The 14,518-nt window shown below is 48.9% G+C and overlaps 1 protein-coding gene across 1 annotated transcript in view; it reads left to right on the top strand.

The window, feature by feature from the left end:
- Amfr (autocrine motility factor receptor) overlaps positions 1-10,997 on the top strand; it is a 40,604-nt gene extending 29,607 nt beyond the window's left edge. The window contains exons 11-14 of the mRNA XM_027939051.2: positions 4,209-4,343; positions 5,550-5,633; positions 8,404-8,588; positions 9,426-10,997. Coding sequence (XP_027794852.1) covers positions 4,209-4,343; positions 5,550-5,633; positions 8,404-8,588; positions 9,426-9,573 — 552 coding nt within the window. The 3' untranslated portion in view covers positions 9,574-10,997. The remainder of the gene's footprint in view (positions 1-4,208; positions 4,344-5,549; positions 5,634-8,403; positions 8,589-9,425) is intronic.
- Positions 10,998-14,518: the final 3,521 nt, after the last annotated feature.

The following is a 14,518-nucleotide window of genomic DNA, read 5'->3' as shown; positions in this document are numbered from 1 at the left end:
TCTGAGCTTCTGGAGCTGTGATTTGGTGTCTACATTAATTTGAGGAAGACTTCAGGCGTTGTTTCAGATACTTTTTCTGTTCCTTTCTCTTTCTTCTTCTAGTGTCCCCTTTATGCAGATTTACTCTCTATAGTTACCCCACAGTCCGCAGGTGTTCTGCTCTGTTGTTTTCAGTTTTGATTCTGTTTTTCAGTTTTCAGTTTCTGTCACTGCATCCTCAAGCCTAGAGGTTCTTCCTGTACCTGTCAGCCTTGGAAGGCATTCTTCATTTCTGTTACATTTTTGATCCCAAGCGTTTCTTTTTGGCTCTTTCTCAGGATTTCCGGCTCTCCCTGCTTACATTGCCCATCTGTTCTTTCCTGCTGTCTACTTAGCACATGCATCAGGGCTCTGAGGGATATAGCATTTTAGTGTGGAAATTAATCATCAATTAAATTCCCACTCTGATAATTCAGCATCCCTGCCATGTCCGCTTCTGTCTCTTCAGATTGCTTTCTGTCTTTTAGTTAACCTAGGATTATCATCTTCATAGCCAGACATGATGGACCATGCAAAAGGTGAAACTCAGGAGGAGACTTCTGCTCTACATGCTCCACTAAAACATGGGAGGCAGGCTGACAAGGGAACAGGTTTTATTCAAAGCTGGCTTTGAGGAAGATGGAGGTGACCTTTTCCTTTTTCACATCTCCATCTTAGGGGACTCAGGGATGCAGAAAACTCTTAGAAGAGGAGAGGAGGCTTGCCGGGTGTGGTGGCGCACTCCTGTAATCCCAGCAGCTCTGGAGGCTGAGGCAGGAGGATCGTGAGTTCAAAACCAGCCTCAGCAAAAGCAAGGCACTAAGCAACTCAGAGACCCTGTCTCTAAATAAAGTACAAAATAGGGCTGAGATGTGGCTCAGTGATCAAGGAGGCTTGAAGGGACAGAAAAACAGGAGACAAGGATGTGGCTTGTTAATCAGAAATACATCCCAGCCTCAGGTTCTTGGGACACTGGGTCAGGGGCAGCCCCTCAGTCTCCATTCTAAGTTCAGAAGTTAAAGCCATTTGGAGCTTTTGATTTCAAAGGAGCATGGTTAATGTAGGTGGGGAAGGCGAAGAGGTCTAGTCCTTGATCAGGTCCCAGTCTTGGTGAGCCTGGCCTCTGAGCTGAGTGTCTCAAGTGCCTCTCACCATTGTCCTCAACCCACCTTAGAAGGGGCCTTGGAAGGCACAGGACAGCTGGAGAGGGCTGGATTTAGGTGTTTTCCTTCACCTATATGGAAGGCTAGTGCCATCTGGAGTTGGGTATTGTCCCCCCCTGATCGGTTGGGCTCTGGTTAACTAGTTTCTCCTGAGTGGACCATGCCGTGGAACAGGGGTGCACTGGGGAGCTTTGTAGAGGTTTCTTCCCCCGCCCCTGCTGGAAGGTGGAGGACTGTTTCTTAGCTTAGGGGAGGAACCTGGCAGAGCTCCAGAAGGCAAATCTCACAGTATTGTGTGTGTTAGGGGTGGGGGAGTAGCGTTCCTAATCTCCAGGTCCCCGGATTTTTAAGCCCTCAGTTGTTCACAGTGAGCCTGCAGCACTTTATTCGTTTTAGTTTTCTTCCCAGCGTCTGTTTTTAATGCTAGATTCTAAAGCATATGTGAATAAGGAGCAGAGATTGATGTGCAGAACAGATAGCACAGCTGGTTGAAAGCAAAGCCCTTGAGAATGGAGTGTGGGACTGGGACCAGAGCAGGAGAGGACTTTGCTGTTTGGGAAGAGGGATGGAGGTAGCTGCAGGCTGGGCATGAGCTTTATTTTAAAAAGAAAGAATTGGCTCATAGTAGGCAGGAGGCAGAAGTAGCCTAAATGCCTACTAAAGATGAGCAGGTCGAATGTGGCACACCACTCAGTGGAATACTGTTCAGCCTTAAAAAAGAAGGAATTTCTGGCCCTTGCTATGACTAGGAGAAACCTTGAGGACAGTATGCTAAGCCAAATAAACCAGTCACAAAACGCAGACGTTGTATAATTGTATTTACAGAAGGTGAATTCAGACAGTACAACAGGTGTCAGGGGCTGGACTGAGGAGGGAAAAGGTTGCTGTTCAGTGGATAGAATTTCAGTTTTGCAAGACGAAAAAGCTCGTCAGGTCTGTTGGACAACAATATGCATATTGTTTACACTATATACCTAAAGATGATCATTATTAGCTGGGCACAGTGGCACATGCCTATAATCCCAGCAACCTGGGAGACTGAGGCAGGAGGATTGCAAGTTCCAGGCCAATCTCAGCAACTTAGTGAAACCCTATCTCATTCTGTCTCAAAAAGGATTGGGATGTGGCTCTTTGGTAAAGTGCCCCCCAAAAGTAAATTTTTAAAAAATCATTTTTTTTTTTTTTTGATGGTACTGGGAATTGAGCCTAGAACTCCACACGTGCTAGGTAAGTGCTGTACTTTTGAGCTACATCCCCAGCCCTTTTCATTTTATTTTGAGGCAGGCTCTCACTAAGTTGCACAGGCTACCCAAACGTGTCGTAGCCTCCCAAGTGGCTAGGATTGCAGGTGTGTGCCACTGTGCCCATCCGTAAATGGTTTTGATCTCAGTGAATAAAGAAAAGGAGACATGGCCTCTGATGACTCCTGCAGTCTCCATGAACCCCTCAGCCAGGTGGAAAGTGAGGGTAGCACCGTGATGTGCATAGTGGTTTGGAGTGTGGGGCTCAAGGCAGGCCCTGTGTGGGTGCTGCGGAGGCTCTGCGGGGGATCACTCTGTTTCATGGGTGTGTACCTCCTTCAAGTGAGCAGTGCCTTCTTGGAGTTGGTGTGTTCAGAGATCTCAGGTAGGGCCTGGCTGTTCTTTCTCCAGTTCTTTGATGATTTGAAACAAACTATTTTTAGCACAACTGACTTATTGGAACCCTGCATTTTTTATTCAGACCCAATATTTAGCTTACTGGATTTTGTGGTAAAAAAGATTTAGACTAGAAAAATGACTCCTAGACATTTTTTGTTTGGGGAATGAGGAGGAAGCTGTTTGAGGATTGAGAGGAATTTTATCTGATCATAAAGCATAAAGGTTCTTATGAGTTCCTCCCTCATTGGCTTTGACTGGACCTGGGTTAAACGACAGCCAAACTGCATCAACTCTAAAAAGGGGCCCACTGAGCTGTGGTAGCTCCAGGGCCTTCTGGATACTGTTTGTCTTCCCAGCACCCACTGTTAGGTGACTCTGAGCAGAGCCCTGTGCTGGCTTTGCTCATCTCTTCCTTCAAGGCCTTGATGCTGAGCCACGTCCTCCCTTTGTCTGTGGGTGCAGCAGTGTGTTCCTTGGGGGTAGTGTCCCAAGTTTATTATGCTCCTAAAGCGAATTTTCCCCACTCCTCATTCTTTTTTTTCTTTTAATCAGTGAGACTTTCCCACAAGTAAAAACCTTGAATGTAAGCATTTGTGAAATAAATACACATATACTAAAAATATCTGGAACTGCTTCGATGAAAGTATGGGCAGTAGCATGCCCAGACCTTTGTCTGTCCCCTGCTACTCACACGCCCAGCCTTAAGCCCTAACTGGACTGACCTGTTTCTGGAATATAGTTTGAGGACTGTAGCACCAGGGCAATATTAGGAGTTTGCATTCTTTATAATCATATTTTTCCAAATTGCAGTGTAATTTACACAGTAAAAACCACTCGTGTGCTTGTGTAGCTGTCAGCACCCTCGAGATGCAGAACACATCATTCCTCCTCCCCCACATCTCACTGTGCCTGGTCCCTGGCAATCATTCATCAGTTTTTTTTCCCTGTGATTTTGCTTGTCCCCAGGTGTCATATCAAGGGAATCATGTCGTCATGTGTGAGTCAGGCTTCTTTCACTTAACATGATACTTTTGGATTTCATCCATGTTGTGTGTATCAGAAGTTTATTCTTTTTAGGAATTAACATCTTAAAGCAAAGCCCCTTTTTATACCCAAGATATACTGAGCTTTAAAATAAACAGATTCTACTTGAGCCTGCCTGGGATCCAGCTTGATTTCTGTTGCTCTCTATTTTGAAATTAATGCTAGTATCCTGGAGCAGTACTAAAGGGACAACAGTGTGAAGGTGATCTACGTGTGGAGGTGGCCTCTGTACTTGTCCTTTCAAGGCATGTTGGATTTGGTGCCCAGAGCCTGCCATGCACTGTGATGACCACAGCAGTAACCTTGAGAGGGACCTTGCTGAGGGCTCTGTGTGTTCCTGCAGGCTCATCAGATTCAGGAGATGTTCCCCCAGGTTCCATACCACCTGGTGCTGCAGGACCTGCAGCTGACGCGCTCAGTGGAAATTACAACAGACAACATCTTAGAGGGACGGATTCAAGTACCTTTTCCCACACAGGTAAAACTGGGATTTTAAGCATGACAGGTGGTTTTTGTCTTCACAAAGATTAATTCCTCTAGATTAATTTTTTCGGTTACTTAATAACTGAATGTTATTTAGAGTTTGTTGAAGAGTTTCTATAAACTCCCTCACTTTTTTCAAACTGTGAATGAGAACAGACCCATCATAGATAAAGATAAAGGTCTATGGATAAATTTTTGTACAGATGCACACCCCAGACAAGCTTGCCTTTGCCAGTCAAGGAGGTTGTGGCATCGGACAAGGTGGACAACTTTTTGTGTAAAGGGCAGATAATATTTTAGGCTTTGTGGGCATATAGTCTGTTCCGAACAAGTGAGACTGTGATCCAGGAAAACTTTCTTTATAAAAATAGGCAGAGGGGTAAACAAGGCCCTGGGCCTGTAGTTAGCAGACCCTGCTCTAGGAGATAATGCCATCTGTCCCTAGTCATCCTTGCACATTATTACACTTGTACTAAAAAGGTCAGCTCTCCTGGCCTATCACATAACCTCTTTGATGGTTCCAAGAAATATTAACATAGACAAGCTTTTTGGTAGAACTCAGGAATGAATAAGGAATAATCTACAAAAAATTGATTCAATTTCAGTATACAGAATTATAAAAAAATCTATTAATAAAATTCAGAAAGTTGAAACTCTTTGAAAAGGTGAAGAGCATGGACTTTGGAGTCAAATAGGCTGTTAGGAGTCTCCACTTCTCAGCTATTTGACTTGGCTGCTGGTTGCCTCTGGAGGTGGCAGAATTGCCCCACGTGGCTACAGAGTCCTCAGGTAGTAGAACAGACACTGGCCAGCCTGCGAGGAGGTGCTGAGACCTGAAGGGACATGGCTGAAGTGAGGAACTGCAGAGCCTGTTCCAGAGGGTAAGGTTAATGGTCAGGATTTTCTTTGTGCCATGCACAGGTTAAGTGTTTCCTCAGTGTTCCCTGCTGCATTATCCTTGTTGGGCAGTTACTGTTATTGAAAGCTCACCTGCACGTGGGGCCAGTTGCTAACTCACACTGAGAGCTGCAGTTTGGGCCTTGGGCTCCCTTGTGTTACCTTTGTAGCATTTCAATTTCTTTTGTTCTCTAGGCTTTGCTAAGGTTGCAGGCTGTGCTGGGGACCGTGGCTCCCTCTGGACCCAGGTTTTCCCTGTGCCTGTTATTTCATTCTGAGTGGCACTGTCCTGTTTGTCTTGCAGCGGGCAGAAGGCATCAGACCTGCTTTGAACAGTCCTATGGAAAGGCCCAGCGCTGACCAGGAGGAGGGAGAAGCTTCCCCTCAGGTAAGAGTGGCCCACTAGAGAGCACATGGACTGTGGAGGAGTGGCGTGGACCCTGCCAGTGGTCACCTTCACCCTTGACACTGGTGAAATGGGCAAGGGTTCCGTGTTTGTCTCTGAGGGGGAGACCAAGCTGTACCTGTGGGCAGGCCTTTTCTGCACCCAGGGCTGCAGCCCACTCCCTAGGCGTCGGGCCAGCGCTGCCTCCCTCAGCTTGAGTGAGGGTACCAGGTCCTGGGCTCCCAGGGGGTGGATCAAGGCGCACACTCCCTGGGGACCTGAGCCACTGAGGTGCTGTCCTCCATACCTTGTTTACTCAACTCAGGATTTCCAGGAACTTCCACGGATTTTGCCAAAACAAGATTCCTGAGCCAGGTGGGGTGGGGGAGGCATGGCTGTCTGGGAACCACTCTGTCTGGATGCCCACTTGGGGAAGCAGCCCCTCTCTGTGGCAGAGGCATACTCCCCTGACCTTAGCTGGCACCTCCACTCCATTTCCATTTCCTCCATCAGTTATGATACTTCTTTCTTTTTTTCATTACTAGGGATTGAACCTGAGACACCCTAAATACTGAGCTACATTCACTCTCCAACCCTTCTTATTTTTTGAGCCAGGCTTGCTAAGTTGCCCAGGCTAGCTGTGAACTTGTGCTCCTCCTCCCTCAGTCTCCTGAGTCACTGGGGTTTCAGGTGCCAACATGCCTGGCCAGTTACCATATTTATAGAACACTTTCTCTAAAGACTGAAATAATAGCCAAACACCTTCATCCTCGTGTACACACGTGTGGGGTGTGGCAGGGAGCCGGCGTCCTGCATGTGGAGCTCTGGCCATGGGACTCCTTGTGTACACACATGTGGGGTGTGGCAGGGAGCTGGTGTCCTGTACACACGTGTGGAGTGTGGCAGGGTGCCAGCGTCCTGCACGTGGAGCTCTGGCCACAGGAGGTGCTGCTGCTTCCTGATGTGGCCAGGGCTTTTTGAAAGCAGTGACTTTCACTGACAAGCCACAGGGAGGCTGCTCACACCTCTTGTGGGTTTCCCTGCAAATAGGAAACTCAAAAGTACCAGGACTTTCTCAGGCCTGTTACTAGGACAAAGTTTCATATCCATATCCATAATTGGTGCATCGTTTGGAAATGGCATGTGCCTTCTGAAAAAGGTGACCATTTACGCATTTTTAGTTTTTGGATAGCTAGCTTAACAGAGATAAGAACTCTGGAGTGGTTTGTGGGCACCTGTGATCACAGCACATTTAATTTCAGTTCCTACTCCCCAACTTTGTTTTCAGAGTTAGCCTGAAGATTTCTGAATTTTTAAAAATATAGTGTAGGAAAGTACTTATTTTGTAAGGAAATTGCTGTGTAACATGTTTTATCTTTCACAGGAAGTACAAAGTCCTTGTATAACAAGGCTTTATCATTAAAGCCTCAGTCTGGTCCAGTGGTCACATCTGCCCCACGCATCCTTCCGTTCAATCTTCCTGCTCCGGCTCAGGCTGCTAGTCAGGCCTGAAAGCCTGTGCAGAGCGAGGCTGAGGGGGGCTTGGGTTTTCTTTCTCCCACCGCCTCTGTTCAATTAGCTGTTCTTTCTAAGAACCTCTAGGGTCAGGCTCGGGGAGGTTTAGGGTGGGTCATTATGATCCCAGGATGTGGGGGGCTGTGGGCAGATGTTAACTCTCAACTATTCCCCTGCCCCAGCTTGCATCAGGACCTCCTCAGACAGTAAGACTCTCCTTGAACTTAAGGCCCTCTATGGAGGGGTAGTGCCCCCCTACCGTCCTGGGGGTCATATTACCCCCCAAGTGGTCCTTTTGGGGAAAGTCTCTGTTTTACAATCTCAGACTAGTTCCCTCCTACAAGGACCCCCCTGAGCCCAGGACAGTGTCTGCCTGTAGTTGGGGGATATAGAACCTGCTCCCATCACAGCCTCCACCCATTTTTGTGGTCTGCTACATCCAGTTTCCTTCCTTTGGATTTCCCAAGTCACTTGTCCCTGTGTCCCCGGAGCTCCAGGAGAACTGAGGCAGGCTGTCTGCCATTTGGCTCTCTTAAAGTCCCCTTTCGGGCTTGGCTGAAAGCAGGAAGAGAGGTGGTAAGGATGGCTGATGGAGGAGCACCTACCTCAGCAACTGAGAAATGGAACAGTCTGCCCTCAGCTTTCTGGTGGCCTGGGAGTGGGTGGTGGGCTGCACCTGGGAGTGTGAGCGGCATAGATCTGCTTGAGGATACTTAGGCCTTGTCTTGGCCGCTGGAGCTTCAGCCAAAACCAAGAAAATGTCCCATTTTAAGTCCTGTTACACAAGGAACCACATAATCTGTTATCTCTGTGTTTTTTGTTTTGTTTTTTTAGAAAAGGTCCTTAGCATTTACCCTCTACCTATTCAACTCTGTTTTCTAAGTGAAGGTATAAACTTCATGTAGCAGCTGTGATGAAACTTGTTTAAAGTCTTGAGCAATTAGTAGAATTGAACAGAATTCTCAGGATGCAAGCTAGCAGTTGCCTATTGTCATATTCCAAGGGTTCGGTTTGGAATGGCTTCTGTTTTTCATACTGGCGGTCCTTTCCTTATGATATTGAACGCGGTGTGACTTACTAGCACGAGTCATACACAGGCCCGCCCTCAAGGAGCCCGAATTTCCAGTATACATGTGTCCCAGACTCAGCCTCCTTGCCTGGAAGCAGTCCCCCCGCTGCCAGTCCAGACTACGCCTGTTGAAGGGTGCCTTGTCTAGGGAGGGAGTGGCCTGTGCTCACAGCTCCTCCCTCTGTCCAGACTGAGCGTGTGCCATTGGACCTCAGTCCTCGCCTGGAGGAGAACTTGGACTTCAGTGAAGTGGATATGGAGTCCAATGAGGTGGAAGACTTTGAGGCCCGGGGGAGCCGCTTCTCCAAGTCTGCTGATGAGAGACAGCGCATGTTGGTCCAGCGCAAGGACGACCTCCTGCAGCAGGCTCGGAAGTGAGTTGCCTTCCACTGCACTCAGAAACCAGGGGCTGCAGGTCCTGTGTGCCAGCTCACATCAGCCCCCTTTAAACTGGTGACAGCATTGAAAAACCATTGCATGTCCTAAAAACTCTGATTTCAAGCCCCTCTGGAAACAGCAGAGGATCTGGCCACACTGAGGCCAGCTGGTACCTTGGGGCGGTCATCTCAAGCGAACATAGCAGCCACATGCACACATGTGTCCCAAGCCGTTCGCATTCATTACCTTAGTTCTCTTACCAGCTCTGGGAAGGAGCACTGTTATTTATGCCCATTTGAGAAATGGACAGCCAGGAAACCGAGGCCCAGGGAGGTTCACACTGCCTAGGCCTGCGATCTGGCTTCCAATGTCCCTCTTGACCACTATGCATCTCAGACCAGCAGTGTCTGAGTACCTTGTGTTCCACCGTGGTTGGTACTGTTCCTGTGGGTGGATAGGCGCTCTCTGTTTCAGTTCCGGGGACAGGGCCAGCATGCGTTCATCTGGGTGGATTTTGGGCCCTACACAAAACTGTGGGTCCCTGCGCTGTTTCTTTGGGCAGATGAGAGGATGCTGAGACTGGATAGCCCCCATCTGTTCAGAGACAGGCGTCCTTCCCTCCCTCCCGTGGGGGTTGATTTATCTGCTTTATGCAGATGAGGCCAGCGCTCTGCCACTGAGCCCATGTCTAGCCCAGATAGCAGGTGTCCTTTCCATGGGACGGTTCTGAGTGGCAGCTTCATGAGGTGCCTGGAGAGGGGGAAATCTAAATGAAGCCACATTCTGAATGTGTTCCAGAGCTTCCATCTCTCATGTGACTTTTGTCTTCGTAGGCGATTCTTGAATAAAAGTTCTGAAGATGTCTCGGCCTCAGAGAGCTTTCTCCCCTCAGAAGGCACGTCCTCTGACCCCGTGACCCTGCGTCGAAGGATGCTGGCCGCTGCTGCCGAGCGGAGGCTTCAGAAGCAGCAGACCTCCTAGCACTTCCTCATCTTCCTCAGCCACCTCTTCCCGAGCCCTGCGCCCGACCAGGAGTGGCCTACCCAGTGCTGCCTGCGTGCGAAGAAGCAGGCCGACCGCATTGCGCTGTATAAAGCACGTGTCTTAATAGTGTTTGGACAGCTGACAGATTTAATCCTCCTTTGTAATACTTTCTACGTGACATTTCTTTTCCCTTAGAAACACTGCACATTTTAACTCTAGGCATGATCTCTTCTGCGTTGACTGGACTTCTTAGGTGTGGGGACGATCAAGAGGAAGTGGGCACCACCTGCCTACAGCGGGAGGCTGCAGCTCCTGTTTTGCGCATGCGTCATGGCGCTGGAGTCCTGAGCTCCGTGTCTGGCAGGAAGAGCACTGGGGGAGGGTACACAGACTCGGTGAGCAGACGCACAGCACAAGCCCGACCCCACACCATTGGAGGAGATCTGTTGTCACTGCTGTCCTTAGTGAGGAAGCATTCAGAGTGATCCAGAGGCCAGACCACAGGTTCCAGGGCCCCTGGGCCAGCAGGGCATCTGTCAGAGAGCTCCTGGTTTGACTCCTGGAGTCGAGAGGGAAAGCCCAGGGATACAGAATGTGAGGCCTTGACCCCTTTGTCCCTGGACACCCAGGGAATGACCCGCACCCTGGTCCACAGCTGGCTTTACTTCCGTTCACTCTGGTGCTCCTGCATCAGTGAGCTTGCCCTCGGGCGACCTGCCCCTCCCCATTTCTTGCCCCCTGTGGACATGAGGAAGGTCAAGCAGCAAGCTTTGGTTTGAGGTTGGTCAACTAAATGAGGCAATGCCAGAGCCCGTGGGCGTGGTCCTTGGAGAAGGGGTGGGCCTTGCAAGAGTTAAGAGTAGACTGTGGAGGGCGTTGTTGAAGAAATAAAAGATACCTTCCGTATCTTTCTTTCCTGGAGCCCTCCGTTTCCTTCACTTTGTTCCTGTTGGTTTAGTGCAACTTAGAAAGGTAGGATGGTGAGCCCAGTGCCTCGCGGCAGACCGGGCGTGGACTCTTCGCATCCTTCACGTGTTGAAGGATCTGAAACATGCAATCATAGGTTACATAGTTCAGTTTTATGTCCCATTGGATTAAGTTTTTTTTTTTTTAATGTTTGAAAGCATAGTTTATGGTAGTCCTTTTTGGAAGAATCCAGTATTATCTAAAATTATTGGTAAAGGTAAATGTATTTTCCATAACTGAAAGTTTTTAGGATGTTGACACGTAATTGAAAAAAGGGTGATAGGTAAATATGTAGGCAGAGATAATTTATTTCAATAAATCTTTCAAAAGCCTTACCTTGAAATGCTGTTAGTAAATTTCTGTGATTTTTAAAAAATTTGTTTTGTTTTGCTGAGAGCATAGCTATTTGTTTTTATTGTAAAACAATAATAATAATAAAAAGGAAACTCTTCTAATGTGTCGTGTGGCTGGACTCTGAGGCAGGTTTTTCGGTGGTGCAGGCACCGATTCCCATTTTGTTTTGAGTCTGCTGTTTGGGATTTTTTCATCTCTGAACTGGAGGAGAGCATTTCACCTCCTGTTGTATTTGGAGAAGGCAGCACCGAGTGTTTCTTTCTCTTGTATTCATCTTTTCAAGGAAAATAGGGAGATTTTATTTTCTTGAATCATGTCATTAAAGGTGACATTCATTCCTTGTGTTCTTAAGGTTTCAGACGTATGAGAAGAGAAAATTGTGTAGGTCACTTTAGAGGGCCTTGAGACACTGGGGAATAGAATGCAGTAGAGGTCCAAGCAGAAGTGCCTTTAATAGCATAAGGAGGTCTAAGAAGGAAGTCCCAGGTCACCCTTGGCTTTTGCACCTGGACAGGAAAGGATTCTGGGTGCTACAGAAGGCTCCAGCTCTCACTGCTTCTGCCCCCTCGAGGCGGTGCTAAGGGGACTGCTGGTGAGAGTGGGCAGGCTCCTCTACGCCCGCTTTCACTCTCCTGGCTGCCACCGGGTCACCGGCTTGCCCTGGAGTAGCAGAGCTGGAGCAGGCTTCTGGGTTGCCAACCAGACTCGGGAGTGTGGACTTCTTAGGTGTGGGGACGATCAAGAGGAAGGGCACCACCTCCTACGGCAGGAGGGGCAACTACTGCTTCGCGCATGCGTCACGGCGCTGGAGTCCGGAGCTCCGTGTCTGGCAGGAGTGCTCTGGCGCATGGTAGAGACGCCCTTTCTGGGCTCTGGGAACCAGTCTGAGTTCCCCCTCCATTTGCTTAATGGGTCCTTGGTTTCTTTTCCAAAATTTGGAACGTTTAGATACCATAGAGAACCATGATCCATGTGGATGCCTCACTGGTGTTGATGGGACTCTTAGGTGCTAGGTGGCCTCCTGGGCCCTGCCTCCCACTTAATTTGTGCAGACGCTTGCTCTTGTCTGCAGCCTCTGCATAGGGACCACAGGAAAGGGCCCTGAGAATTCTATGGAAGCAGGGTGGGAGTAGGAAGGGGACCGTGTCCCTGCAGGGAGCTCGCCAACGAGTAGCCCCTGCCTGTCCTGGAAGGCCCTCCAACCTTGGTTGTCCACGTCAGCGCTGCTGCTTTCTGCTAGAAGTGGTTCTAACTAGCTGCTGCCCTCAAGGTTCTTGTTCTAGTTCCGTTGGTCTTTTCCCTGCATCCTTTCCTAAAAAAAAAGTTTCCTGACTTCCCTTGTAAGAAAGATAAGGCAGGGCTGGGGGTGTGGTAGAGCATTTGTCTGCAGGCATGAGGCCCTGGGTTTCATCTCCAGAAATGGAAAAGAAAAATGTTGGTTTTATCTACAAAATTCATTTGAAAGTTGGGGAAAAGCCCTGTTAGCAGATGGCTAGTGTTTAGAGAGATTCAGATACACCACATGTAGTAGAGAATGCCCTAGTTTCCTTCAGCCTTCCATTTGGGCTTTCATATGGCCTCCAAGACCAGCATTGGAAGTGGAGGTGTAGCCTGAATTGCAAACCTTTCTGTCAACACAGATGGTGGGTTAGGTGCCCCACTCTGCAGCCAGCAGGTCAGGTGAAGGGAGGTGGAGGGAAGCACTGGAGAAGGAGGCGTGGGCTGGCAGAGGGGCTGGGGAGGACAATTAATTCAGGTCGTGTGTTATCGGTGGCACGCGCCTCTTGGTCTTCCCAGTTTCTGAAATAGTATCACCCTCTATGTCTGTCCCCACTAAATGACAAATGGCATGTGCCAGGGAGAGGTCTTTCTGAGTTGGTAATTCCCCTTATCAGAGAGGGGATGCAGAGAGGATTCCAATAAACAGATCTCTGGGGAGCTTCTACCTCATTAAACATGGCAGGAAATGCAAGGGGTTGGGGGTCAGGAGAGTGCTGCCCCGGTCCCCCTTGTGTGTTTGGCCTGCAGACAAAAATGGAGGGAAACCTTCCTGGCCAGTCTAACGGGTCCCAAGCTTGTCCTTGGCTCTTGAGTAGATGAGACCCCTTGGGTGCAGAGGGCCCAGGCAATTTGGCCTCCTTGGGATGACCCATTCTTCCACTGTGGTGGGAACCCTGGAGACAGAAGATTGGGGGCCCTCCATGTTCTGCCTTCCTAATCCTCAGTTCCACCAGAGACTACAACCAGCTGTCAGTGGAAGGGCCTGGAGCCAGGAAGAAGAGGTCATCTACAGCCAGGAAGTGGCCTATTCCCCTGTCTGCCTTCCCAGGGGACACCAAGCAGCTACACTCTGTCTGTGCACTGAACTGGCACCCCAGTCACAGCACAGAGGGGGCCACAGAAGGTCCTGGGACGACTCACCCACCAGCCTGTGGCCAAGTCCAGTGTCCCTCCCTCCCTCTCCATCCCGGGCAACCACACAGAGTGGAAGGCAGAGGGTGAGACGCAGAAATACAGACAAACATTCTCTTTATTGAGCTACACATGAATTTTCCATTAGAGAAGTAGACTGGCAGTGTGTAAGATATCACAGAAACCTCACCGATTGGGAATAGAAAGGCTTAGAAAGACCCGTGGGCTTTTTTTTTCTTTTTTTTTTTTTCTATATTTTTAATTTTTTTGTGTTTTTTCTTTTTGCCTCCTCTTTATTTGAAATGGCTGTGACTGGTCTTCAGCAAATTTATTAAGTCTTAAAAGTGAAACCGTGAAGAGGTCTGGGGTTGGGACACTAGTCAGAGTAGAAATGACAGGGCTGATCATGAAAACGGTGGCTTTAATGTAAACACTACATTCCATCTTTTTTTATTTATTTTTTTTTTTTTTGTGTGTGTGTGTTTTTCTTCCATCTTGTGGTAGTTAAAAAAATTTTTTTTTTCTTTTTGTCTGCATCACAAACATCCCCACATGAGAAAGAGGGAACACGGGTCACGTTGAAACGGAGGAAAGTGGGGGAGGGCACACACGGGAGGACAGCGTCGCCCAGAGGCCGAGGCCCAGAATGCCAAGGGAGGATGCAACCCCTTTCCCGAAGGCCGCGAGAGCGGATCTGGCGTGTGATACCAAGACTTTCTTTTTTGTCATCAGGACAAAAAGGAAAAAAAGAAAAAAATTACAAAGGGACTCTGAAGAAAGGGGACCTGGCAGGAACCGGTGCTCTGCTCGGGCCATCTTGCTGCAGGACCGGGCTGGGCTGGGCAGCTGCTGGCCGGGAGGGCTGTGCTTTTTCTATACAAACCTGGAGTCAGGGTGTGGCTGGAGTGCAGGGCTGGGGACAGGAGCGTGCCACCCCTCGGTGGTGTCTGCGGTCTTTGGGTGGCTCATGGGCAGCAGGGTTTGCAGTGGCCTGTGGCTCTGGAGAGCCCCGCCCAGGAGCGCTCCTGCCAGTAAATGCACCCACCAGGCCCTGGTGGCAGACGGGCCCTGGGCCTCGCCACGCTGGGAGGGGAGGGCATGGGTGCTCATGTGTATGTTCTCTATTTCAAAAGATAAAGAAATACGGGTGAAATGGTAAGTTTTCCTTTGTCTTTTTTTTAAACTACAAAGCACATGAGAAATATTTTGT

This window comes from Marmota flaviventris, chromosome 18 (assembly GCF_047511675.1).
Source record: "Marmota flaviventris isolate mMarFla1 chromosome 18, mMarFla1.hap1, whole genome shotgun sequence".
Lineage (NCBI taxonomy): Eukaryota > Metazoa > Chordata > Mammalia > Rodentia > Sciuridae > Marmota > Marmota flaviventris.
This window is presented reverse-complemented; position numbering and strand designations above follow the sequence as displayed.